General features: G+C 35.5%; 5 protein-coding genes and 1 long non-coding RNA gene across 14 annotated transcripts in view; 3 read left to right on the top strand and 3 right to left on the bottom strand.

Annotated features, from left to right (window-relative positions):
• LOC105286029 (mannosyl-oligosaccharide alpha-1,2-mannosidase IA) overlaps positions 1-26,168 on the bottom strand; it is a 738,960-nt gene that overhangs the window by 33,134 nt on the left and 679,658 nt on the right. For all 3 annotated transcript variants that reach the window (XM_026972917.1, XM_026972918.1, XM_026972919.1), the window contains exons 4-5: positions 7,835-8,014; positions 5,778-5,991 (exon numbers count right to left, since the gene is read on the bottom strand). In XM_026972917.1, the coding sequence (XP_026828718.1) occupies positions 5,778-5,991; positions 7,835-8,014 (394 nt within the window). The remainder of the gene's footprint in view (positions 1-5,777; positions 5,992-7,834; positions 8,015-26,168) is intronic.
• LOC105282132 lies at positions 82-4,954 on the top strand. Its single transcript, XM_011343879.3, has 9 exons — positions 82-846; positions 943-1,062; positions 1,157-1,274; positions 1,357-1,618; positions 1,689-1,805; positions 1,954-2,044; positions 3,647-3,792; positions 4,249-4,378; positions 4,488-4,954. The coding sequence occupies exons 1-9, from the start codon at positions 703-705 to the stop codon at positions 4,539-4,541; spliced, it is 1,182 nt and encodes a 393-aa protein (XP_011342181.2). The 5' UTR covers positions 82-702; the 3' UTR covers positions 4,542-4,954.
• LOC105282125 lies at positions 15,400-17,792 on the bottom strand. 3 transcript variants are annotated; one of them, XM_011343866.3, is made up of 9 exons: positions 17,635-17,792; positions 17,320-17,439; positions 17,063-17,180; positions 16,683-16,947; positions 16,487-16,609; positions 16,186-16,276; positions 15,965-16,107; positions 15,728-15,860; positions 15,401-15,653 (listed from the first exon to the last, which is right to left on the bottom strand). In XM_011343866.3, the coding sequence occupies exons 1-9, from the start codon at positions 17,776-17,778 to the stop codon at positions 15,561-15,563; spliced, it is 1,230 nt and encodes a 409-aa protein (XP_011342168.2). In that variant the 5' UTR covers positions 17,779-17,792; the 3' UTR covers positions 15,401-15,560. The 3 variants fall into 3 exon arrangements, with proteins under 3 accessions (XP_019888130.2, XP_011342168.2, XP_019888129.2); XM_020032571.2 differs by having other exon boundaries at positions 15,400-15,860; positions 17,552-17,725; XM_020032570.2 differs by having other exon boundaries at positions 15,401-15,860.
• Positions 18,895-21,431, top strand: LOC105282123. 3 transcript variants are annotated; one of them, XR_003407098.1, is made up of 3 exons: positions 18,895-18,987; positions 19,265-21,037; positions 21,342-21,431. XR_003407098.1 is itself a non-coding variant. In XM_026973052.1 (3 exons), the coding sequence occupies exons 1-3, from the start codon at positions 19,042-19,044 to the stop codon at positions 19,610-19,612; spliced, it is 390 nt and encodes a 129-aa protein (XP_026828853.1). In that variant the 5' UTR covers positions 18,978-19,041; the 3' UTR covers positions 19,613-20,303. The 3 variants fall into 3 exon arrangements, 1 of the variants encoding a protein (XP_026828853.1); XR_002193502.2 differs by having other exon boundaries at positions 18,898-18,987; positions 19,154-21,037; XM_026973052.1 differs by lacking the exon at positions 21,342-21,431 and having other exon boundaries at positions 18,978-19,051; positions 19,154-19,323; positions 19,403-20,303.
• On the bottom strand, positions 21,139-26,166 carry LOC105282124. 3 transcript variants are annotated; one of them, XM_026972965.1, is made up of 9 exons: positions 25,463-26,166; positions 23,380-25,054; positions 23,065-23,184; positions 22,808-22,925; positions 22,426-22,690; positions 22,230-22,352; positions 21,929-22,019; positions 21,708-21,850; positions 21,139-21,603 (listed from the first exon to the last, which is right to left on the bottom strand). In XM_026972965.1, the coding sequence occupies exons 2-9, from the start codon at positions 23,566-23,568 to the stop codon at positions 21,363-21,365; spliced, it is 1,290 nt and encodes a 429-aa protein (XP_026828766.1). In that variant the 5' UTR covers positions 23,569-25,054; positions 25,463-26,166; the 3' UTR covers positions 21,139-21,362. The 3 variants fall into 3 exon arrangements, with proteins under 3 accessions (XP_026828766.1, XP_011342165.1, XP_011342166.1); XM_011343863.3 differs by lacking the exon at positions 25,463-26,166 and having other exon boundaries at positions 21,139-21,396; positions 21,471-21,603; positions 23,380-23,594; XM_011343864.3 differs by lacking the exon at positions 25,463-26,166 and having other exon boundaries at positions 23,297-23,470.
• Positions 24,977-25,988, top strand: LOC113561400. The gene is made up of 2 exons (XR_003407134.1): positions 24,977-25,068; positions 25,148-25,988. It is a non-coding gene; the product is annotated as an uncharacterized LOC113561400 (long non-coding RNA).

A 26,168-nucleotide genomic window follows, 5' to 3' on the forward strand; every position in this document is an offset into this window, starting at 1 on the left:
CTATATGCGAAGAATCTTTACACGACTCTACATAAAAATGTACAAGAAATAATCCGTAAAATCCGTGTATCCGTAAAAAACATACCTGTTCTTTGAAAACGTACAAGAAAGAAGCCATATGCTGCTTCGTTTTATGGAGAAAGTATAAGATAACACCGTTCCAATCAAAGTAATATCAAAACATCGTTAGATTGTCACATACTTTCTGTTGTAATTTGCAAACAATACTGCTGCACAAAAGGTTTCAGTGGAAAAAAATTTGTTGCTGCTGAACAGTTTATTGAAAATCAGCTTCTTCTTCGACGTCTCAAAGTAGACTGATCTGTCAGCTAGAGGCGATAGTCAAGTGCGCTTGCGCTTTTATAAATTTAATATGAATGTAAAATATGATGTGTATTTCTCTTATCATGTTCTATTATACAATTCAGGTATTTCGCGATAAGTTTTTAATGTAACCTATAACAATACTCCTATATTTCTTATATCTATAGTCTTATCAATTTTTCATCGCGAAATACGAGAAAATTATTAAATGATGGAGATTACTAAATTACATTCATCATTTATTCATCCATTTTCAAGCAAATTGACTGAACCATAGCTTATAGACATAAGGAATTTTATAAAAGTGAAGACATTCAGTACCTGTCGGAAGATCTGTCAGTCGTTTCATTGAGAAAGCTGCTCCATTCGTGGAACGACATGGTATTTGCAGGCACACGCTGTTTAAAGCTTCATCGAACTATGCTTATAAGTGTGGGATTATGGCCGTATCAGAAACCATTCATCTGGCGAATACAATCAATTTTCTTCTTCAGCATGTACTGCAGTTATACATTTTTTCAGGTATTTCTACTACCTGTTTCTTGTCCATATTATATGCTTTATATCATTAAATATTTTATTATCATCGTTAAAATGTTGCTTTCATATTCTTTATAGGTTACGCCGTTCTTAACAACAACTTGTAACATGGATTGTATCCTAAAAAGATGTTTTTATATTTGTTTTACATTCATTTTTATTATGAATTACTACTCACTCTACTTCAATTCTGAAGCTGTGAGTATTATTTGAGGTTCAGCTTGTGTGAAATATATGAACTGTTCAAAAATTCTTCTTCTCGAATACTACAGATTGTGGCAATTGAAAACAGGTAAAACGAATGGTTGAACATATGCAGTTCTACTGGAAAATGTTTGAAAATACTGACGCAATGAAAATATTTGAAGAATATCTCTTTGAATCTTATATTTTCACATTATCTCTGTGCAGTAAGTGATTCAGAAATGGAATTATAACGTTTTCTCATTTTAATTCAACTGCCCCTTAATTTTGTTGTATGTGTTTTTCCAGTTATTCTTTTACTATTTACATCTTTTCTTATATCTACTCAATGTAGATTTATTATTCTTGATGTTATCATACCGATGAATGAATCGCGACCACGTAAAGCTGAAGTAGATCTTGAACTTTTCGTCGATGAACAACAATATTTTTTTTTTTATTTATTGGAGGAGATACTAGGGGTGGGAGTGGGATGTTGGTCGGTGTTTGCGGTTGCAACGTTACTGACTACAGTAGCGAAACACTCTTGTGCAACATATAAAATTGTTAGGTTAACAGATGCACTATTTTTCTTAATAATGGAGTTTATCAACTAGTAACATTATCTAAATTGTTTTCAGTTGTTTAATTCAAGATACGGTGACTGTCCATACTCTACAACTTCCTGTTGTTCAAAGAATCCAATTTATGCATCGGAATATTCGTCTTTCAGTTCACTTTCATAGAAGAACATATGAGTTAGTTTCTAAAATATGTTAATATGTTTTCTATTAATCATAGTAATCGTTAATATTCATCCTAGCGTTCATAAGTATAGCCAAATGTTTATAGCTGTAACAGTAATGAGATGTAACTTTACTAAATAGACATTTTGTGGGGTTAAAGGTTCTGCAATGACATGATACTTTTGTTTGAAATGTGGTTTTTTCCATTACTTTTAATTGGTGTATTGGCTTTAAGTTGCCTCCTATTTCGCGTAAGTAATAGTTAGTAATACATTCCACCACTTATTTCATGTGTGTTTTGGTGTAGGATTACGAACAATCTTCAAAACGTTTATAGAATAAGAATATGATTTGTACAAGAATAACTCTACATACTTAATGTAAGCAAATTCAAATAGTCCCGCGTTTTACCTTTAATTCTCGTAGATCATGGTAATTATTATTACTGATATCCACTTGGTCATTTTGCTAACATACCACCTAATGAAAGTTATTTTTTCTAAAAATTGTAAAAATCCTCATTGGTCGGCGACACTGGCACTGTATTTTTTATTTGTTAAAGCTTTTGTATATGCAAAATACGTTGTGCTTCTGATATTATATATAGGGGAGACTGGGGCGAAGTCGTCACTGTTTTTTCGGTGCCGATTTTTCATAACAAGGTAAATAATTTTCGTAAAATGTGGTATACCGTTGTAAAAAGTTGATTCTTGACTACAAAATGTATATGGGTATTTTTCGTCTACGTCGCTTTGTTCAACCGGTATAGGGGTAAAAACGACAAAGGTGAAAAAATTGAAAGTTCGAAATTGGCGGGGCGGTGTCGTCACTTCATTCTCAGACCGGATTTTAAATGAAAACATATAATTTCGATCATGAAGAATGGCATTTTATCAATTACTAGCATGCCCCGTCACAGCTTCGCCCGCGATATTTATGTGTAGAATTAAATAAAAACACATTTTATCCCTTCTCACCCGTTAAAGGTGGAATTTCGGAAAATCCTCCCTTATTGAGCACCTATGTGATAGTAGGAATATACCCTTAAAATTTCAAGTCGATAGGTGCAGTGGTTCGGGCTGCACGTTGATGAGTGAGTGAGTGAGTGAGTGAGTGAGTGAGTGGTATTTGGCTTATATATATATATATATATATATATAGATTTTGTAATAGAAAAATATAAACATGTAATTATCGGAGTCCGGCCACTGCTGATTTCGATTGTTGCCCACTGCTGCGGTTCTAAAGTTCCGTGTGTCACTATAACAAGACATGGAAGAAGTCGTGGGATTGAATTCGTTTCCGTGTCACTGCCGGCTGTGGCATGCGTTTCTAGCGTATCATATAATTTCAGCTATTTCTTATCTCGTTCCTTCGTCCCGGTGGCTTGGTGACGACTTCGCCCTGGACACAAATTTCAAGTTTGGTCGCTCATGAAATATTAGAAATCAACGAAAATGAAAAACACTTTACTGGATTCGTGTTCAGCATACATACTCTTTAGAATCACCTTACCACGAGATTTGGAGAGAAAATAATATTTAAAATATTAAAAATTTTTGACACGCAAAACATTTCACTTTTGACGTCCAAAACCATGTTTATCGTAATGAAAATCTCAATATGACACATAACTTCACTAAACGTCGTTGGTCACGTGGGCACCATACGTGGCGTTTACAATATTAATGGCAAGTTCACGCAACGTACAAATTTCGAGATAAGAGTAGTGACGAATCCGCTACGGTGACGACTGCGCCCCGATCTCCCCTAAATAGTTACATAACATATAAGTAAGTAGATAATATTAGTTTATATAATATTTAATTACATTCACTATAAATTATTTGTAGCTATACAATGCTATAATTCAGTTCGATGACGTGTATGATATTTCACTATCCTGTGCATATTTGTTTTTCTTTTTTATATACATGCTAGTGGCAAATTTTCTTGCCCAGTCTTATACCGAACACAGTGTAGGATTATTAGAATCTACGTAAGTAACAGTATATATACAAAAAATTAATGTTGTATATACATATATATATCTTGCGCGCACGCGCATACACACAGGGTGTTAATGTGTGTGCATATGTGTGTGCGTGCGTGCGTGCGTGCGCGCGCGTGTGTGTGTGTGTGTATTTGCACACATATATGTATGTATATGTATATAATTTATGATATAACTGTTGTATTACATAGGTTGTTTCTGATACTGTTTGCACTAATACTTGATTAGGGCAAATATAAATAATAATATATAATATTTGTTATTAATTTCATAATAATGTAATGAACTATATATATAGTATGTTCTCTTCAAACGTATCTATGCGCATATTTGGCATAAGCAGCGATTATATTATATTTGCTCAATTAACATCTCATACGCATGTGTCTTAAAAATGTGACTTTGGGTAGAAGTATTAATGCAGTGTTTGGTTAAATGTAGGTATAATACTCTTTGGTATGTAGCGCCATTACCTATTCAGAAATTGTTCTTGATTATGCAAAAATCTATAAAGAGTCATAAAGTAGTAGTGGGTGGTCTTTTCGTTGCGTCCATAGAAGGATTTTCTACGGTAATAAATGTTATGTAGAGTAATAACTGAGATAAATTTAATAATTGAAGACACGTGCTGAGAAACATTTAATAATTACGGTCTATACAGGGACAAATTCTTGTTTCAGCTTGTGACTTCAGCTGTATCATATTTTACTGTTATGCATGCCATGCATTTATGAGTATGAGATGACGAAGAAATAACGATGAAGATATAGGTATTCAGAGGAACGCTTATATGCATTAGAATTGTTCTTACAAAGATAAGTGATGGAAGAAAGAAAGAAACTACCTATGTTATACGTATGTCAGACATTAGAAATTGGCACATGTCGATTATTTTAGACAAGATATTATGTAAATTTGATAGTATAGATTTTATAGTATTTTAGGTATCTGTTTTATTTTAGGGAATATCAGTTGCCAATTTAATATATCATACCTTATAAAATATTCATTATTAAATTTAATGTTGTAATTCTGTATTGTAATTTGTGATAAAATATTAATGTACTGTTTAATTGCTGTACTTAATATGACAATGTTAATCATGTAATTGTAAGCACAATAAAATTAGCTTTTTTTAAAAAAGGTACGCTGAAGCGCCAAGTATATATGCCCGAAGAACGCGTTCAAAAAAGAACTCTTCAAAACTAATAATAGTAACAAATTGCACCAACTATAAAAATGGGTATTTATGCAAACCAGAAAATCTATTATGTTATTATTATTCTTTGGCTAATATCCTAGTCGATTTTAATTTAACACCGCCTTAAGTACAACCATAAAATGTTTGAAACCAATTCCTTCTGATTATTACTTTTAGGTAATGCTGATGCCGGCGATTCCGAAATTCAGGCTCCATAACTTGAAAAGTACTTAATAAAAATATAGTTTATTACAGTGGGTTGAAAAGCTCTCGAGATAAGTTATAAGAATATGCAATAAACAAAAGAGGTTTTCATTTAAGAAATTGAAGATGACCTTCATGTGACTTTGATAACTCTTGATTGACTCTTCAAGATCATAATTATATTGCTATGTAAGGCGTTACTTGAAATCCTACAACTTTTGTCTGTAACAGTTTTCTCTAAAATGCATAGTAAAATTTAGGGGTTTTCATACTTTTGGTAAACTCTGTATATCTATAGAGCATATTACCGTGCGGTCACAATAGTTATAGCATAATAGCGAGAAAAGAGCAACAACAGCACCATCTTGTAATAGAACATTTAAGTAGGACACAAATAGGACGACGAATATAGGGTGTCTCATAACTCCGGAACTTCCCGTTAATGGTATATCAAAAGTTATTATGCTTGCACAGACAAATAAATATATGTAAGAGTATATCGATAAATATTCGCGAGTGTTAATGAAGCCATGAGAAATTAAGAGATCATCGAGATTCTACTTACGTTGACCCCATTTTCCTGTTCTTGGATGGATGTAATTCGGATATAGACCCTTTGGCTTGTCCAGGCTCTTCAGGACCTTCCTCACGTTCTCAACTTTGCTCTTGAACACTGGATTATTCGTTATATCGCTCAGGTAGGTAAACTCAAGATGCATCGTTCCGATTTCGGATAAAATACTGCAGCCGCTGCTCGCCCAACCGTAATTCTTGCTGGCCTGAAAGGTAGACGTAACTTTCTAGCTCAGATACATCACGAGACGTAAGAAGAAGTTCAAAATAACAGAGAGATTGCAGGAGGTAAAAAGAAAATAACCATAAATATCAGTGTACACGATATCTTATGTGCAGCAAAAGATTTTTTACCCAGCACTCTTCGTAAACTGATTTTGTATGTATAGTGAAATGTGTGTACTCTGATCGTTTTTGTCCGTGTGTTATCAATAATTGAGTATGAGAGACAAAAACGAGAAATCGAATGTAATCTGAATTGCAATATAATGTTGAACATATTTGAGCTTTTCTTTCATTAAAATCAATCAACCGTCCCTTTATTAACAGGCGAAACCTTTCTTTTTATTTAACTTGTAGATAATCGCTTGACGCGCTATCCCACTGCCGAATAATCGAGATAATTGGATTAAAAAAAAGAAGAAGTAGAGAAAGTCAAATACCGTATCCGCCTCCTGTGGCTTCATTATCCGTCCAATTAAGAATTTGCATATTAACCGCGTATCGCCGTTTCGATAGACGTGACTTGATGAAATCGTTTCAATTAAAGTGCAACATCGTTGCCGCGTACAACGTCTGAAAAGCAATGCACAAAAACCGGAGCATCACGCCCAGCAGAGTGTTGCATTTTTTAAAATTATAGTCATCCGAGCAAAGGCGGTAATTGTGCTTTATATTATTCCGCGTGTTTTATACGCGTAAACAGGTCAAAACAAACACGCTGATAAATTCACTGATGAAAACCGTAGCCGAGAGAGATTTACAACATCGTGTACGTGATATGATTTTATTAGTACTTTTTTTACAGTTTCCTGATCGGATAAAAATATAATGTTTTGCGCGCGTGCATGTGATGTGTATTATACAGGGTGTGCCAGAAGGAAAAGATCAATATTATGTGAGGTGATCGGTCATGTTTAGCAAAAATGTTCATACAAAAAAGAAAAAGAAAGAATATACTGATATTGACGGTGGAATTTTTATTATAAACTGTGAAATTTATTATAAATTGTAAAAATTGTGATTTGAACAATGAATAATAGAAACAGTACGTATTATTTTTCTTTTTATCAATAATTTTGTAATTGTACATTTAAATAGCTCTGTCTCGGAAGCTGTTCAGAAAAGAACACACGTTCATATAAACATGTTTGTTTAAAATGACCGATACCAGTATTTCCCAGAATATTGATTTCGCTGCTGGGACATCCTGTATGTACGCGTAGATAGAAATATATAGATTTATCAAGTAATACAATAAAAATGTGGAGCGGACAGATATGACACATATAACAAGATTTAATAGGAATATAAATATTATTTCAACAGTTTTATTATTGTTTACATGTTTTCCCGCTCTGAATATGAAAAATGGAGAATATGAAACGTCGAGAATATATTTAATTATAAATGTCATTATATTAAAATTAAATTGAAGTAAAATTTTATAGAAGCTTAAATCAATTTCTACCAGTCAGTAATTTAGCACAAATTTACGATGCGCGATGTGTCGATGCATATCGCGATAATTATTTATATAAATTCTTTATATGATGGCAATATTTCTTCATTGAAAGTTTCACGGATATGTTTCGTGACACATTCTCATCTTTTAATATTTAATCTTAATAATGAGCATTTTGATGCATTTTCGATATAAAATTACGGTATCACATACATGCAATCTCGTTTTATATTTTTCAGTACAATAAAAGACTTCTTCTTTTTGGGGAGAGAAGCGGATTATGTTCAATATCGAAGTACATCGAGCTCGTTTCGGCGCGTTGACGCGCGCAATGGCGAGTTATGGCAACGAAAAGCCACACTTACCCCGGTATGGAGGTTGATGAGGGAATGAGGAATTCCGGTTTCCGTCTGGAAGGCAGGCAGCATCCGTTCGCCGAGCTGCGCCGCCTTATCCCGGAACATTACATCTCCCGTGAGAGCGTAACAGGCGAGCAGACTTCCCATGAAACGTATATTCGTCTCAAATAGCGATATCTCAGAGTTCTGGAACAATGCAAAATGAACAAAATGTTCGAATTAATAACGCGAACGGGAGAATCTCTATATTAATATATAACATATGTATAGCGCGCGCGCGCGCGCACACACACACACACACACACACACATCATACACACATATGCATTCACTTTTTATTTCATCAATTATTGTCACATAAATATAAGTTTATTATCGGAGTAAGGTATTTCTAGATATCCGTCCTTCCTTTACGATTACAGAATTTCTTAAATATTTCTTGTATCAAAACTTTGCGGTAGAGCTGTTACATGTTTAGATATTAAATCAATATCTCTTGTTTCTCTTTTGAATTATATTATCCATATCACGGATTAAAAGAGATTAATAAGGTAGCTGGTTGCCAGGTGAATATTTGATTTTCTGTGGAATAAAAAAACAAGATAAAAACACAAGAACGGGAAGAGAATACGCAATTGCTGTACAAAACAAACGATAATAGAAGCACTGAGATTAAGACAGTTTCGTTGTCAGGGAGATTCCAAAGTGTATGTAGGACACTCCAGAAATGTAAAATATAACACGAGATAAGCGTTTGGCAAAATTTTTACGAAGCATTTTTTGTTGTTTGGGCAGAAAAACACGGAGATGGGAGGTGTGTTTGTCTATTGCACCTGAGCTCTGCAGCATTGCAGCTTCATGCATCGTACAAAAGCTCGATGCGCACCACCTGACTGATGCGTACATCGGATATTGCATTATTCGTGTGGTTTTAATATGCGGCGGAGAGCACTCTTAAAAATATCAGAAAATATAAGTATCTGAAATAGGCAAGCCTTTTTAATACTAATTTAATAATAATCAAATTTCTTGGTGTCTAGCGAACCATTCGTGTATCGGTAGCAATTATCTCGCTTATTTGTGGGTGACGCGAGGATACGGCAATAGCGAGCGCGACATGAAAGCTCGGCGGCATTAGCCACCGCGAAATGGAGAGGAACGATCGTTAGTGGTTTCGCATCGCGCCAGTACCCGCGTCACGGAAGAGTAAAAAACCCTTTTTTCCACCTCCGCGTTTTTTTCGCGTGCACTCGCATTTTTCGGTTTTTCGCCGTTCCCGCAAGAATTTCACGGCAAGACCTCTCTCGCATGCTCAGTATCGTCATTACGTGCGCAACCGCATTTAGAGCTTTTTCCGAGCGAGTGCCAGCGCGTCGCGCCGGAATGCGACAATCGTATTTTCGGCCGCGCGAATGGCAATAGCAGCAATCGTGCACGGATTCTATTATATATATGGTCTATTCTGGCAGTCGGTATATCATCCATTCTTGTGGCATGCTGCCTCGATGAATGATCGTTCAGCTCGTGATAAGAATGGCCTTTGTGGCCATTACACACATTACACCCACTGCATCTTGGGCATTCTCAAACGCGTGATGATAGGCAACAATCTCAAAAGAGTGACTTATACATATACTTTATTTTGATGTATAAAATGCAAACGACTCACAAAAGTCGAATATACGTTGCACGATATACATTGTGAAGTTCGAATGTACGCAATGCGCGTAATGAGTGCAACGGATGATAATGAAGGACATATATGTATATAGACAGATTAAGATACATGTCTATACATATTGAGTTAAACGCAAAACGTTGTATTAAAAATTAATATGTGACTTTCCGGTCAACCCAATAGTTCTTAGAGACACATTTCATAACTATCTGCAAAATGCTGTGGAGAGCAACATGAAAAACACATGTTACGTGCATGTAGTTTGTATAGAAATTCAGTGTAAATCACGCAGTCAGGTTAATCACGCTAAGGATGGTAACCGTACTGGTCAAAGCCTCCTCAAAGCCGTTACTCAAAGCTTTCATCATCATTTGGAGTTATACATCCGTATAATTCCCGCTATATTTCCGACAGTGTTCCTCGTTAATTAGCTAGGCAAAAGCCTCGGTCTTCTGCATTTGAAGTGAACTTGATGACGTCACGATTCATATGGACTGCGTGGTGTCCATCGGCATGAATCAAATATGCAATTGCGTTTACGGGATTAATCCTACAGAGATCTACATATCACGATGCTAGCGGTCAATACTGATTGTAATTCCCTAACGAGAATACATAGAGCAAGGATCAACTGAGAATGGAAACGTGAGAAATAATACTCTTTATCATCTGTACATGTATTTCATGATCGAAGTATCTCGCTCTTACATATTCAAAAATCATATCATTGATCATGCCATTCTAAATTTGAATTTGAGACTAACATGCGAGATATTGCTACGGCAATAAGAAGGATCCCGCGTAGAAAATGATAGCTACGCATTAAATGTTTAAACGTTTGATGGTTGCTTTAAAATTACGAGAATCTGTAAACCCTCTAGCACAGAAACGGGGAGATAATGATGTGTTATGCGTAAAAGCAGGTAAATTGACGTTGTTCTCACGTTGTTGTTTTGCGAGGTATTGTGCCGCTAATTGACATTTATGATGCACGTTGCGATAGGAAGTACCGTGGGAACTTCGTAAGCGATACAGTTTCGCGTCGATTATATCACGGGCTAAATATTTCTTGTTAACTCGAAATTACATCTTAGGTAAGTTCTCTATTATGCCGTGCTTGCGTAATAGACAAGATTGTTGTTGCCTAACTTCGAATAGTTCTATTGAATAGTATGATATTTTTGTCGATGAAACTGATTAGAGTGTGAAAATGTTAATATAAGATGTAATCTATAAAATAATCTAAAGAGATGGTGCAATTAATCGTTAACAGAAAATTTACACCGTCGAAATATCGCAAACTTCAAGATTCATTCGTTAGCAGAGTTCTCGTTTAGTGCAAGATTAATGCTAAAAATGATAGATTAAAAAATATCCCTCATTAATTTCCGTTCAATATTTCCGCATGTGCCAGAATTCTTTTACCGGATGCAGAATGAAGAATTCGCACTTGTGGTTCATGCATCAACAGCTCGATCTTTGATTTATGAGATCGTTAGCTTTGAAGCACGAAGACTGCATGCTACTGGCTATTGCATGTGTTGTACCGGTCTGCCATCCTTTCCGGTTCGTCAGGCGTGGCTGATTGACTCGCTTATTTAGAACCTGATGATGCTACATTCTCATTAAGGCTGCTCTTCGTTAAGAAGCAGGTGCTGCGGGGTCCCGCTCTCGACGATGAAGTAATGAAACGTGAAATTAGACGATTCTGCAATACTCGACGATCGGCAGTACAGAGATACCTGTATGGACGGAAATCACATTGCCGATTACATTTCTATTTAATAACTGAGAAAAGGCAAATGGATCTAATAATGATATAGATCTAAACGACTGGCTATTATTATCTATTCGAATATTACGGAGTTCTTGATTATTAAGATTATCCTGAAAGAACAAGTCTTTACTTCTCTCTTTTTTCCTATTCCCTTTTTCTCCCTATCTTCTTTCTTCTTACTTATCTGTCTGTCTGCTCTTCATCTATTTCGTTTTCATTTGTTTTACTCTCTTTTTTAAAGGGTAGCTTCTACCTGTTTGCGGCAATATCTTGTGCTCCACTTACAGCATACTTACTAATAACGGCGGTAAGTTTTAATGAAAACGTTGTATTTTACATGGCTACATTGATATTCGCAATCGCGTGTGCACGCGATATAATCTGAACAGCTGTATTCGTGCACACTGCGTGCTGCGCCGCGCGGATCCGATGAACTCTCGGATATGTTTTACACGCGAATCTTTGATTACCCGCACCGTTACTGGTTCAATTCAGGTGCTCGAAACGTAGCGTGTCGAATGACTCTAAAGTCTCGCAGGTAATTAAGATCGGAACGGACCACGCTGCACCTCTTTCACTCTCTTTCACGCGCGATATTCATCGAGTGCATTTTGCCCGAGTGCAGTTACGAATTCGTGAGAAGTTCATGTCTTTGGAGTGCACGCGATTTTAAATTCAGAAGACCGCAGGGATTTTAGAGAGATTTCAAAGAAGTTAAGGATCTAGAGAATGCTTGACTGGAATTTGAAAAAATTTGTGATTTAAGAGCTGCACAGGAACGTTTCGGAAAACTCGCATAGGACGAACAACAAGATTTTCGTGTTCGCCTCGCGATTCGTAGCGCTCCACTTACGATCTCGCAAAAGTGAATTCTATTTGTTGCATTAGAGCAGAAGAGATCATTGGCCGACATAGATCCGTAAAAGGGCTCTTTCACGTAACAGGGCTGTTATTTCACGGCACTCTGGTCCGATTCCCATCTCTTGATCCCTTGATTCCGAAGGAGGTGGAGTCCTCGGTTGAAATAAAGCCAGACAAGAAACTGGGCTAGGCATCACGCCATTTTCCACTAGCTCAGCGGCATGTCGGGGGCACCGTTTCGCCCCTTCCTTCCTCCCCAATCTCATTCCTTCGTCCTCACCATCTCGTCCAGACACGTTGTCAGTCCTCCGTATAAGATCTCCTATCTTTGCGTATCTTTTTGCGTACAATGGCCAATAGACTGCTGGCAGTAGGTATTCCGGTGCGAAACGTAATCACGGCCTCGTAAATCGTTGCTCGTTCATCTTCCTATGCCGAGAAGTCAACGTCAGTTAAGCGGCCCATAAAATCGTCCAGCCAACATACACAATAACTTCTCAGTATTGGCTTTTATGATGAAAGATGTTCAGCGTTTCTCAATTATAGAGAACATAAATGTATTCCACGAAAGAACTGTACAACGATATCATTTTTGCGAAACCAGAAAAAATTATGATTATTATTATATCCTCGTTTCCGGATACAATTCTCATGAACGTTGATGGTTCCAAGCAATTCGAGCAAAAAGCAATACGAGCGAGAAACAATCGCTCGAAGAGCTATCAAAACCAATAACACAGTCGAACAAATAGCACGATCGTTACACAACACTTCGACCGGCACGATTTGTGAAATCTTTTCGTAGATTTCATTGGAAATTGAATAAAATTGAAATTTTGAGAGATCCCTTTGAGAACTCACATTGGAATTTTGCCACTCTCAGGCTGCAACAAAATATTTTACAACTGACTATATATAACTTTATGCTTTCGTGTGAATTATGAAGCTGCAATATTTGTTACGTGAAATATCATGAAACAAATATTTGGAAAAATTTACACAAACTTTGCGTGAATAATTACAATAAAAAGAAAATGAAGTAGAAAATAAAATCAACAATTATTGAGTTGCGTTCTGTCCGCAACTTCATTTTGTCTGTTGCACATATTAAAATGCATCGTAGACATTTATGTGCGTATATTTCTCCGATGCTTTTGAAGAAATAATTTCTGTCAAGAGCTATCTTCGTCATAATATTATAATTTGGTTAACCAAAGACTTGTCATCACAATAACTGCTGAATTCATTTTAAACGTTGGATTGCGATGATTTGACTGCCATATTTTTTTCTTTCAGCTTGCAGCGGTAAGACATCAGTAGCGTTAACAGCTTCGTTATCGTATCTTCCGGGTTTTAATCGCGGCGCTTCATATATTCCTTTTACAGAGGTTATCTGCGAAGAAAACAAAACTCGGATGTAATTATTGGCCGTTACGCGGCTATATTAAGCGAGACATGTTATAAACTCGATTGTGAGAAGCGCTTCGCGTGCTTTTGTACCACTTGTTAAAGCAACTTGCACAAGCCTGTACAGCTCGGCAGATAGTCACGGAAGCGCTCGCGTGAATAACAAGTTTCGACACGCCTTTATACACGCTCCACTTTCGTCAGAGCCCTACGCGATAGTTCGCCCTGACGTGAGGTAACAAAGGAATTTTGCTACGAGGAGATTCGCTTATCTTGGGAAACTGCCGTAAGCGGGAAAAAGTGTTGCACTTATACGATAATGCTGCGAGTTGTATCGCCGCATTGACGAAGCGATGACTTCCAAAGCAACGACTTCAATCCTCTCGGGGATCCCATTTCCCTTTCCTCTTTCCATTACGACATACGATGAGTCACCCAAATCACGAGAGATGCGAACAGCTCAAACTGGAAACTCGTTTATCGATCTAAATGAAATTATTATGCGAGCTTTAATGAATAAGATTTCGTAGATCGCAGCTCGAGTGTTGTTATTTGATTTCTTCAACACTGAACCGAGAGGTTCTGACACATTACGCACGTTCCATATCCGACGGCCTATTCTTCACAGTGCTACCGCACATTTGTTGCATAGCGGAGGTAAGATGAAGGAGGTTCTAGATGGAAGAGATCGTATTTAACGAGTCTGGCGGGGAATGCATTAAGAGGTCGTAAATCTCTCGAACAGGAGAATTCCGGAGGTCTGAAGAAAGATGTCTTCTGCTCGTTATTCGTCATCTAGGACGTAACAAGTGTCCATAGTAGTCTCCCTCATGTGCCAGAAAGACAAATGACACAAAAAGGAAGACTAAAAAGAAGACAATACACAAATCTATTATCAATATCGATCATGTACGATTGATCAAACAGTGCAATTAACGACGACTTTTACAAGTTTATTGTTAGAAAGGAAGAATAATATACCTATATAGAACATACTCATACGTAAATAGGTGTATCGAGCGGAGAGCACGAACTTGAGATACATGTTAAGATTAGGAGCGATCTTATGGACTTGTTTTGTTAATAACCATTTGATAAACAATATGGGGGATGTCGTTGAAACTTGTTACAAGCTAGTCAGAGCTACGATCCTTGAAAATATACATCGTGCATTTATCGAGACCATTGAAATCGGTGAAATCATCCTTAATTTTATTTAGCTTAATTAATAAATACGTCAGAATTCAGCTGAATTAAACGCGGGATCCGTGTAAATCCGGCATGCTATTAAATAAAGTAGCTATACTAACTGACAGCTGTGAAATACCGGTGCGGTACGCACTAATTCCTGCCTCGGCACACCCGAGGAGATTTGTGCGCGGCGATGAAGAACATGCGTTCTTCGTACCTGCAGGCGATGCCGAGCAAACGCCTCCAGCTAAGAGTGGTTCGTGGAATAGAGACATTACGCTGGCAGTTTAGATAAGAGTACCGCGTAGTAAGATGATGTCGAAGGAGTCTGAGTCCAAGAGTGTACTTCTGCCAGGATTCAAATCATGATTTGCATTACGACTTCCTCTTTGCAGATCGAAGCGATCGGGACGGCCCATTGCATCTTTAAGCGATCTTCGGCGCAATACAATCAGCATCCAGTGTTGAGATGTACATTTTGTGTCTTTTCTTGAGAGAGGTTTAAAGCCGACTTCCGCGCTGCTAAACGTGATTTTGATACGATACGATCAAGTAACGTAAGTTGTATTATTCTCAACTTATTTATTTTAATTATTAACTTATTTATTTATTTTAATAGAGTAATATTTACTTAATTAATTAGAGTAATATCAGTTAATAGACAATATAAAATTATTATTCGTAAATACAAAATTGAGTCAGAATTCATAGAGATTTAAAGATATCAGTTTTTCATGTATAGTACACACACTTGTCTTTGCGAAAATATTCTACTTATCGATCACAATTTCATCGATTATTGATGTACATCGGTTGTATCACAGGAATTGATTGTAATTATACGTTTCATCCATAGAACGTCCAAAAGAAGAATAAATTACCATAAAATATGATAAAGACGAACTGATAAGCTGAAACAGAACATGTGTCTTTTATATACGAAAATACTAATCTTTCGTACTTCCTGCACATTTCCTCGTTTTACCGTGGCGTAGCCTTGTAACGAAGGCACGAATATGTGACCGACCAAAATCGAAGAAGTTTTCATACTTCTGCACATTATTAGCAGCAGATACTTTTGTACGTATACTGGAGTCGCGTACCATCGAGTGCTGCATCTATGATTAAAAATCAAAGATGAATTAAGCGCATTAATTAATTATCAAAATTAATGCGCTGTGCTTTAAAGTTTAGACAGGTGTTCCTGTTAAGTTGCACTCACAGTGTTTTGAATACACCGTCGCTATAATCTATTATTTTCTGACAATTGTTATTGCTGAAGAATATGTAAATAAAATGACTGATAACGAACAAGCCCGACAAGCTTATGATGCCAATATCATGCGTCTTAAGGTACAGGCACAGCTACAATTTACAGAATTTACAGCTTTGAAACAATGTTACGATATTATTAATAATTATTAATTTTAATTGAGGACTCACACGATATAGATTAATGCTCAGCGATATTACGGCCAGAGGAATGGAAAGCAAAAAGACGAAATCAAAAGAAGATTTCAGATTACTGACGATCCTTTAACAGTGATAAAAAATATAACTTACAATTGAATGCTTAGGGAATGATTGATAAATAAATATTAGAGAATAATTTGTATAGTGTACTGTACTAGCACAATAACAGATAATGTCTATAATTCTATTACTTTTATAAATATTTTTTATAAATAATTATAAAAATTTTTCTAATTATTTCAGGAAAAGTTATATGAATTGCGATACAGACTCAATGACACTTTGGTGACTATCAACAACTTCCACGATACTTTTGTAAAAGCTGTTGGATTGTTTTGGGACTACGTTTAACGATTTCATCTCGTTTTTCTTCACAATACATTCAATCCGATAACTGAAAACACACACTTGCATCATCACGTGTTGCATCGAAATTACATATTTTCATCATTGCTTAAAGATTTTACCTGACAATTTGAAACATCGCGCATATGTGATGTATGTGTAAGACGCCAAATGCTTCTATGGATAGTGTAACACTGACAGTGACGAAAGCTATCACGACCGAGTAAAATGTTAACAAATAAATGTACTTTTCTTGATCGATAAAGTATTCCATCGCGTCCGGAAATTGTCGCGACCGACGCGATTCATTCAACGGCATCACGATGTTGAGAATATTAGGCCAAAGAAATGCCACCGTTACGAATAATATAATCAGATAGAAACATGCTGTAACACATTCGAAATTCTTCCTAAATACATTCTTAATCTCATAAATGTATCGTTAAATTTTAAGTGTTAAATTAAATTATTAAATATTACGTAACTTCATTATGTCACTCACTTATCGTAATGGTTATAAAATCTCGTGCATTTCTAGTATGTCTGTGTATAATTCTAAGTTCCTCCTCATTCTGCAAGGAATTCCAATCGCTTTGTACTTGTTCCATAAGGTGTTTTATCTAAAATGAAGCAATAATGTGTAGATACCTGAATTATGTCCGAAGAAACTGTCTGATTTTTCAGAATAGGTATACTTTATCGCTGTTACCAATCGCCGATTGACAGCTACAATCGAGTTCATCATTTTCATAAACTTACTTCATTGCTTCGAATAACCATGCCGAAATATTTTAATATATAATACACGCTAGTGCAGGCGTATGAAAGAATATTTAAAAGAAGATCCACGCTGTATTCCTTAGTGACAAACGACGATAACTGTAATAAAATGCTTCTTTTTTATCCATTATCGATTTATCGAATAAATCGGAAAGTAGCATGTTAGTCACGCAATGTCAATTATATGTATAACGAAGAACACGACAAATACATTAACAATAAGTAACCAATTCCAGACACATGTGACAATCTTGAACTATAGCATTTGTTCTGTTGGTCGCATAACAAACAAACCTGGGAAATGAAAGCAGCAAAGAGAAAGGGAGATAAAAATATAGAACGAACGCAATTCGCGCGTTTAGTACAGTATGGCCATAGACCAAAGTGCGTTAACAATACTCGAGTGAATTTATAGTACTGACTCCCATCGAAATCCATATTCGCGGTTGATAACTGACAGACTGTTTCACTCACGGTCTATATCCATATAATGATTTCCGCCTTTACTAACGCCTTTTATTTCTTATGACATTGTTCTCCCTTTTCTTTTTTTATAATACGCCAGAATTGCAGGTGATATTAGATGCAATTTGAGCGTCATTATTCGCGAATTGACTAGAGAGAATTTATTATTTTTTGTCAAATCATTTTCAATTATGAAGTAATAAACGAAAATAAGGGCGAGTAAGTAAATTGCACGTATGAATAAAATAGCACTTCAGTGGCAGCGTGAGAGATCCAGCAGGGATAATACTTATCTTTATTTTTTCGATTCGGACATCTTTGCACTTGTCTTCTATTCCTCGAGTCGTTTGTACTTTACTTATGGATTCGCGCACGAAACAATTGCGTTGGTCACTTCTTTTGAAATAACAAAACGAACAATATCTTTTTAAAATATCATTATGAGAGCGTAATTAGATGAAATGTAATAATAACAAATTGCATCCTGCGAAGAAAGATTAATCGAAACGTGGTAATGTAATAATATGATATAATATAATATATATTCTTGCATGTATGTTATATTCAACAATAGCCATAATTTGGTAAGTTAATTGCTTCTGTGTTATTACATGTGCATTACATACATTTATCTGCATTATAAGGATCTGCATACTCGACTAATGAATTTTGCTTTCTAATCAATGGGTGGAATGAATTATCATAAAGTACGAAACTGATATGCTCGTAAGCTGAAGCAGAAATTCTCTGTTAAATAATCTAAAACAGATGTTCACGATGGAAGATTACTCTTGAAGTTACCATGTAATATTGTATATTATATCTATTTAATTAAGGTAATTATTAAACAATATTGATTAAAAATTTTACTATTAACGATCAGCGGATCCACTCTTTTCTACTATACGTATCTATTACTCATGTTCTATGAAAGACATTATCGCTATGATTGATCACTTCCTGTCCTAGTAGAAAAACATATGCGACGAAAGGCCGATGACAGGCATAACGTTGATGATCATCTCCGCATATTCCTTTGCTGTTAACAGCTGAGAAACTTATGACATAAGCGATTAGTACGCTTTTGGAAGGAATCAAACCTACATGTAGGCATATGGCAATGCATGTACTGTGTGCATTCGATGACCTCTAGAGACACTTGATTATTAAATCAGTAAATCGGTAAATATGTACCAATAATTACTTACGCGATAGAGGTTAGCGATTAGCGACAGCATGTCCAATGGTATTAAGAATGCATATGGCCATTCCAAATTTGCTTTCGACATTTCAATAAACCTTGAACGGTAAAACGAACTTCATATTCGATTTTGATGTCTTATTGCAGAACTGAATGATTTGAGTAGAAAAATAATGATTACGAAGTCAATTGCTCTTCCGTACATATTAATTCCATTGATTATTTGTTTCTTCGATATTATTGAATTTCTTTCGACAGCAGATGCAACATCTTATACCATATCTCCCTTTTTCCATGCGATTGCTGAAATTGACAATGTAATTACAAAGTTGTTGGAAACATTAAAATTAGCTGACTCACTTCATAAAACAATCAACTTTATTTTAACTTCTATAGTTATTTGGAACAATCCACACTCCTGTCGCGTGTATGTCATATAAATCGTCCCGGTGGCTGCCGCGGTGGTTAACGCAAACAAAACGGACAGAAATAAATGTAACAAAATCGGATAAAACCACTTTTGATGATCTACGGAAGTATGGTCGGGAGTTGCTGTGGACGAGATTCATTTACTGTGGCAGTGGAGGTTGTAAAACCGAAGTTTGATAAACATACTATCAAAGCAAAACCAAATACGCGCTGGTGCAAAAAGCACTGCAACAAGTGAAGCAAGTGTACATGAACATTCAATTAATCAACGTAGAACCTACTTGAAAAATAAGGTGCTTACGCGCGGAAATTAAGGTGATGAATCTTCCGACAGCCGAATATTTTTTTATTCTTTCAATTTCTCGTTATTTGGAACATTGTTTAATCCATTCCAATCACACCGCGCTCGTTCCACGAGACTTTGCATCTGAGGGTTCTGGCGACTGTGGCACAGTATAAGTATATACTTATACTGTGACTGCAATACAATGTAGGTCACGAGCATTATGATTTCAAACTGTATCGAAATATAGCTGACACTAGACTTTTGATACAGCCACAAACTAATACATGGTAACAGGATTTGATCAATTATTTAATAAGTATTTGCCGTGCAAACTTGCTATTTCTGTGCAAGTCTTGCTATCCGTTTGCGCTGAACATCCTTCGTTGAGGTACTGTTTAGACTCAACAGCATTGTGTATTATATTTTCGCATTTTCTTTAGATCTTTAGAGACAAATAACACAAAAAAGAAGACACAAATCTATTAACAATATCGATCATGTACGATCGATCAAACAGTGCAATTAACGACGACTTTTACAAGTTTATTGTTAGAAAGGAAGAATATACCTCTATAGAATATACGTAAATTACTCATACGTAAAGAGGTGTATCGAGCGGAGAACACGAACCTGAGATACATGTTAAGATTAGGAGCGATCTTATGGACTTGTTTTGTTAATACCCTTTTGATACACAATATGGGGGATGCCGGTTGAAACTTCTTGCAAGCTAGTCAGAGCTACGATCTTTGACAAAATATGTCGTACATATATCGAGACCATTGAAATCGGAGAAGTCGTCCTTAATCTTAACATTCAGCTTAATAAATACGTCAAAATTCAGCTGAATTAAACGCGGGATCCGTGTAAATCCGGCATGCTATTAAAGTAGCCATACTAACTGACGGCTGTGAAATACGGTGCGGTACGCACTATTTCCTGCCTCGGCACAACCGAAGAGATTTGTACGCGGCGATGAAGAACGATGCATTCTTCGTACCAGCAGGCGATGTCGAGCAAACGCCTCTAGCTAAGAGTTGTTCGTGGAATAGAAACATTACGCTGGCAGATTAGATAAGAGTACCGCGTAGTAAGACGATGTCGAAAGAGTCTGAGTCCAAGAGTGTACTTCTGCCAGGATTCAAATCATGATTTGCATTACGACTCCCTCTTCGCAGATCGAGGTGATCGTGACGGCCGATTGCATCTTTAAGCGATCTTCGGCGCGATGTACATTTTGTGTCTTTTCTTGAGCGAGGTTTAAAGCCGAATTCCGCGTTGCTGATCGTGATTTCGATACGATACGATCAAGTAACGTAAGTTTTATTATTCTCAACTTATTTATTTTATCTATTAACTTATTTATTTATTTTAATAGAGTAATATTTACTTAATTAATTAGAGTAATATCACTTACTAGACAGTTCAATATAAAATTATTATTCGTAAATACAAAATTGAGTCAGAATTCATAGAGATTTAAAGATATCAGTTTTTCATGTATAGTACACACACTTGTCTCTACGAAAATATTGTACTTATCGATCACAATTGCATCGATTGTTGTTGTGCATCGGTTGTATCACAGGAATTGATTGTAACTACACGTTTCATCCGTAGAACGTCCATAAGAAGAATAAATTACCATAAAATATGATAAAGACGAACTGATAAGCTGAAACAGAACATGTGTCTTTTATATACGAAAATACTAATCTTTCGTACTTCCTGCACATTTCCTCGTTTTACCGTGGCGTAGCCTTGTAACGAGGGCACGAATATGTGACCGACCAAAATCGAAGAGGTTTTCATACTTCTGCACATTATTAGCAGCAGATACTTTTGTACGTATACTGGAGTCGCGTACCATCGAGTGCTGCATCTATGATTAAAAATCAAAGATGAATTAAGCGCATTAATTAATTATCAAAATTAATGCGCTGTGCTTTAAAGTTTAGACAGGTGTTCATGTTAAGTTGCACTCACAGTGTTTTGAACACACCGTCGCTATAATCTATTATTTTCTGGCAATTGTTATTGCCGAAGAATATGTAAATAAAATGACTGATAACGAACAAGCCCGACAAGCTTATGAGACCAATATCATGCGTCTTAAGGTACAGGCACAGCTACAATTTACAGAATTTACAGCTTTGAAACAATGTTACGATATTATTAATAATTATTAATTTTAATTGAGGACTCACACGATATAGATTAATGCTCAGCGATATTACGCCCAGAGGAATTGAAATCAAAAAGACGAAATCAAAAGAAGATTTCATATTACTGACGATCCTTTAACAGTGATAAAAAATATAACTTACAATTGAATGCTTAGGGAATGATTGATAAATAAATATTAGAGAATAATTTGTATAGTGTACTGTACTAGCACAATAACAGATAATGTCTATAATTCTATTACTTTTATAAATATTTTTTATAAATAATTATAAAAATTTTTCTAATTATTTCAGGAAAAGTTATATGAATTGCGATACAGACTCAATGACACTTTGGTGACTATCAACAACTTCCACGATACTTTTGTAAAAGCCGTTGGATTGTTTTGGGACTAAGTTTAACGATTTCATCTCGTTTTTCTTCACAATACATTCAATCCGATAACTGAAAACACACAATTGCATCATCACGTGTTGCATCGAAATTACATATTTTCATCATTGCTTAAAGATTTTACCTGACAATTTGAAACATCGCGCATATGTGATGTATGTGTAAGACGCTAAATGCTTCTATAGATAGTACAACGCTGATAGTGACGAAAGCTATCACGACCGAGTAAAATGTTAACAAATAAATGTACTTTTCTTGATCGATAAAGTATTCCATCGCGTCCGGAAATTGTCGCGACCGACGCGATTCATTCAACGGCATCACGATGTTGAGAATATTAGGCCAAAGAAATACCACCGTTACGAATAATATAATCAGATAGAAACATGCTGTAACACATTCGAAATTCTTCCTAAATACATTATCTTAATCTCATAAATGTATCGTTAAATTTTAAGTGTTAAAGTAAATTATTAAATATTACGCAACTTCATTATGTCACTCACTTATCGTAATAGTTATAAAATCTCGTGCATTTCTAGTATGTCTGTGTATAATTCTAAGTTCCTCCTCATTCTGCAAGGAATTCCAATCGCTTTGTATTTGTTCCATAAAGTGTTTTATCTAAAATAAAGTAATAATGTGTAGATACCTGAATTATGTCCGAAGAAACTGTCTGATTTTTCAGAATAGGTATACTTTATCGCTGTTACCAATCACCTATTGACAGCTACAATTGAGTTCATCGTTTTCATAAACTTACTTCATTGCTTCGAATAACCATGCCGAAATATTTTAATACATAATACACGCAAGTGCAGGCGTATGAAAGTATATTTAAAAGAAGATCCACGCTGTATTCCTTAGTGACAAACGACGATAACTGTAATAAAATGCTTCTTTTTTATCCATTATCGATTTATCGAATAAATCGGAAAGTAGCATGTTAGTCACGCAATGTCAATTATATGTATAACGAAGAACACGACAAATACATTAACAATAAGTAACCAATTCCAGACACATGTGACAATCTTGAACTATAGCATTTGTTCTGTTGGTCGCATAACAAACAAACCTGAAAAATGAAAGGAGCAAAGAGAAAGGGGGATAAAAATATGGAACGAACGCAATTCGCGCGTTTAGTACAGTATGGCCATACACCAAGGTGCGTTAACAATACTCGAGTGAATTTATAGTACTGACTCCCATCGAAATCCATATTCACGGTTGATAACTGACAGACTGTTTCGCTCACAGTCTGCATCCATATAAAGATTTCCGCCTTTACTAACGCCTTTTATTTCTTACGACATTTTTCTCCCTTTTCTTTTTTTATAATACGCCAGAATTGCAGGTGATATTAGATGCAATTTGAGCGTCATTATTCGCGAATTTACTAGAGAGAATTTATTATTTTTTGTCAAATCATTTTCAATTATGAAGTAATAAACGAAAATAAGGGCGAGTAAGTAAATTGCACGTATGAATAAAATATCACTTCAGTGGCAGCGTGAGAGATCCAGCAGGGATAATACTTATCTTTATTTTTTCGATTCGGACATCTTTGCACTTGTCTTCTATGCCTCGAGTCGTTTGTACTTTACTTATGGATTCGCGCACGAAACAATTGCGTTGGTCACTTCTTTTGAAATAACAAAACGAACAATATCTTTTTAAAATATCATTATGAGAGCGTAATTAGATGAAATGTAATAATAACAAATTGCAGTCTGCGAAGAAAGATTAATCGAAACGTGGTAATGTAATAATATGATATAATATAATATATATTCTTGCATGTATGTTATATTCAACAATAGCCATAATTTGGTAAGGTAATTGCTTCTGTGTTATTACATGTGCATTACATACAATTATCTGCAGTATAAGGATCTGCATACTCGACTAATGAATTTTGCTTTATAATCAATGGGTGGAACGAATTATCATAAAGTACGAAACTGATATGCTCGTAAGCTGAAGCAGAAATTCTCTGTTAAATAATCTAAAACAGATGTTCGCGATGGAAGATTACTCTTGAAGTTACCATGTAATATTGTATATTATATCTATTTAATTAAGGTAATTATTAAACAATATTGATTAAAAATGTGACTATTAACGACCAACGGATCCACTCTTTTCTACTATACGTATCTATTACTCGTGTTCTATGAAAGACATTATCGCTATGATTGATCACTTCCTGTCCTAGTAGAAAAACATATGCGACGAAAGGCCGATGACAGGCATAACGCTGATGATCATCTCCGCATATTCCTTTGCTGTTAACAGCTGAGAAACTTATGACATAAGCGATTAATACGCTTTTGGAAGGAATCAAACCTGCATTTAGGCATATGGCAATGCACGTACTGTGTGCATTCGATGACATCTAGAGACACTTGATTATTAAATCAGTAAATCGGTAAATATGTACCAATAATTACTTACGCGATAGAGGTTAGCGATTAGCGACGGCGTGTCCAATGATATTTAGAATGTATATGGCCATTTCAAATTTGCTTTCGACATTTCAATAAACCTTGAACGGTAAAACGAACTTCATATTTGATTTTGATGTCTTATTGCAGAACTGAATGATTTGAGTAGAAAAATAATGATTACGAAGTCAATTGCTCTTCCGTACATATTAATTCCATTGATTATTTGTTTCTTCGATATTATTGAATTTCTTTCGACAGCAGATGCAACATCTTATACCATATCTCCCTTTTTCCATGCGATTGCTGAAATTGACAATGTAATTACAAAGTTGTTGGAAACATTAAAATTAGCTGACTCACTTCATAAAACAATCAACTTTATTTTAACTTCTATAGTTATTTGGAACAATCCACGCTCCTGTCGCGTGTATGTCATATAAATCGTCCCGGTGGCTGCCGCGGTGGTTAACGCAAACAAAACGGACAGAAATAAATGCAACAAAATCGGATAAAAGCACTTTTGATGATCTACGGAAGCATGGTCGGGAGTTGCTGTGGACGAGATTCATTTACTGTGGCAGTGGAGGTTGTAAAACCGAAGTTTGATAAACATACTATCAAAGCAAAACCAAATACGCGCTGGTGCAGATAAGCACTGCAACAAGTAAAGCAAGTGTACATGAACATTCAATTAATCAACGTAGAACCTACTTGAAAAATATGTTGCTTACACGCGGAAATTAATGTGATGAATCTGCCGACAGCCGAATAGATTTTTATTCTTTCAATTTCTCGTTATTTGGAATATTGTTTAATTCATTCCAATCACACCGCGCTCGTTCCACGAGACTTTGCATCTGAGGGTGCTGTTGACTGTGTTTAGTATCTGTTTTTACATGTAAACGTAAAATGTTATACTTTATTGTGTAATACAGCTATGGAAGACTATGGACTGTACTAGGAGACTTGTAGAAAAATATCCACGTCGTTATTCTGTTGTTACAAATGTTGTAAATTAAAAGCGAATAATGTAATTAAAATTTTTCCAGATATTTTTATTTGTAATGTTGGAAACATCTTTTGTGGCTCGAGTGCTTTCAAATAAATTATCATGAATAATTATGCAAAACATATATAAATATATAATCACATTTCAACTATTCATTAAATTTGTATTAAAGAATTTCGTTATTGTAAAGTTATTGTAAAGTTGCTATAATAAAGAAAGTATGAATCTCAATTCTAAATAAAAATAATCATGCAATCAGCCCTGTGATCTATTCTGTCTCGTTAATTTTTCCATTAAAAATTTCAATGTCTGGAAAAAGATTAATTAATTAAGAATATAAAAAATATATAATACGAAGATAAATGGTCATAACTGAAATACAATATAGGTCACAAGCATTATGATTTC

This window comes from Ooceraea biroi, chromosome 10 (genome assembly GCF_003672135.1).
Source record: "Ooceraea biroi isolate clonal line C1 chromosome 10, Obir_v5.4, whole genome shotgun sequence".
NCBI lineage: Eukaryota > Metazoa > Arthropoda > Insecta > Hymenoptera > Formicidae > Ooceraea > Ooceraea biroi.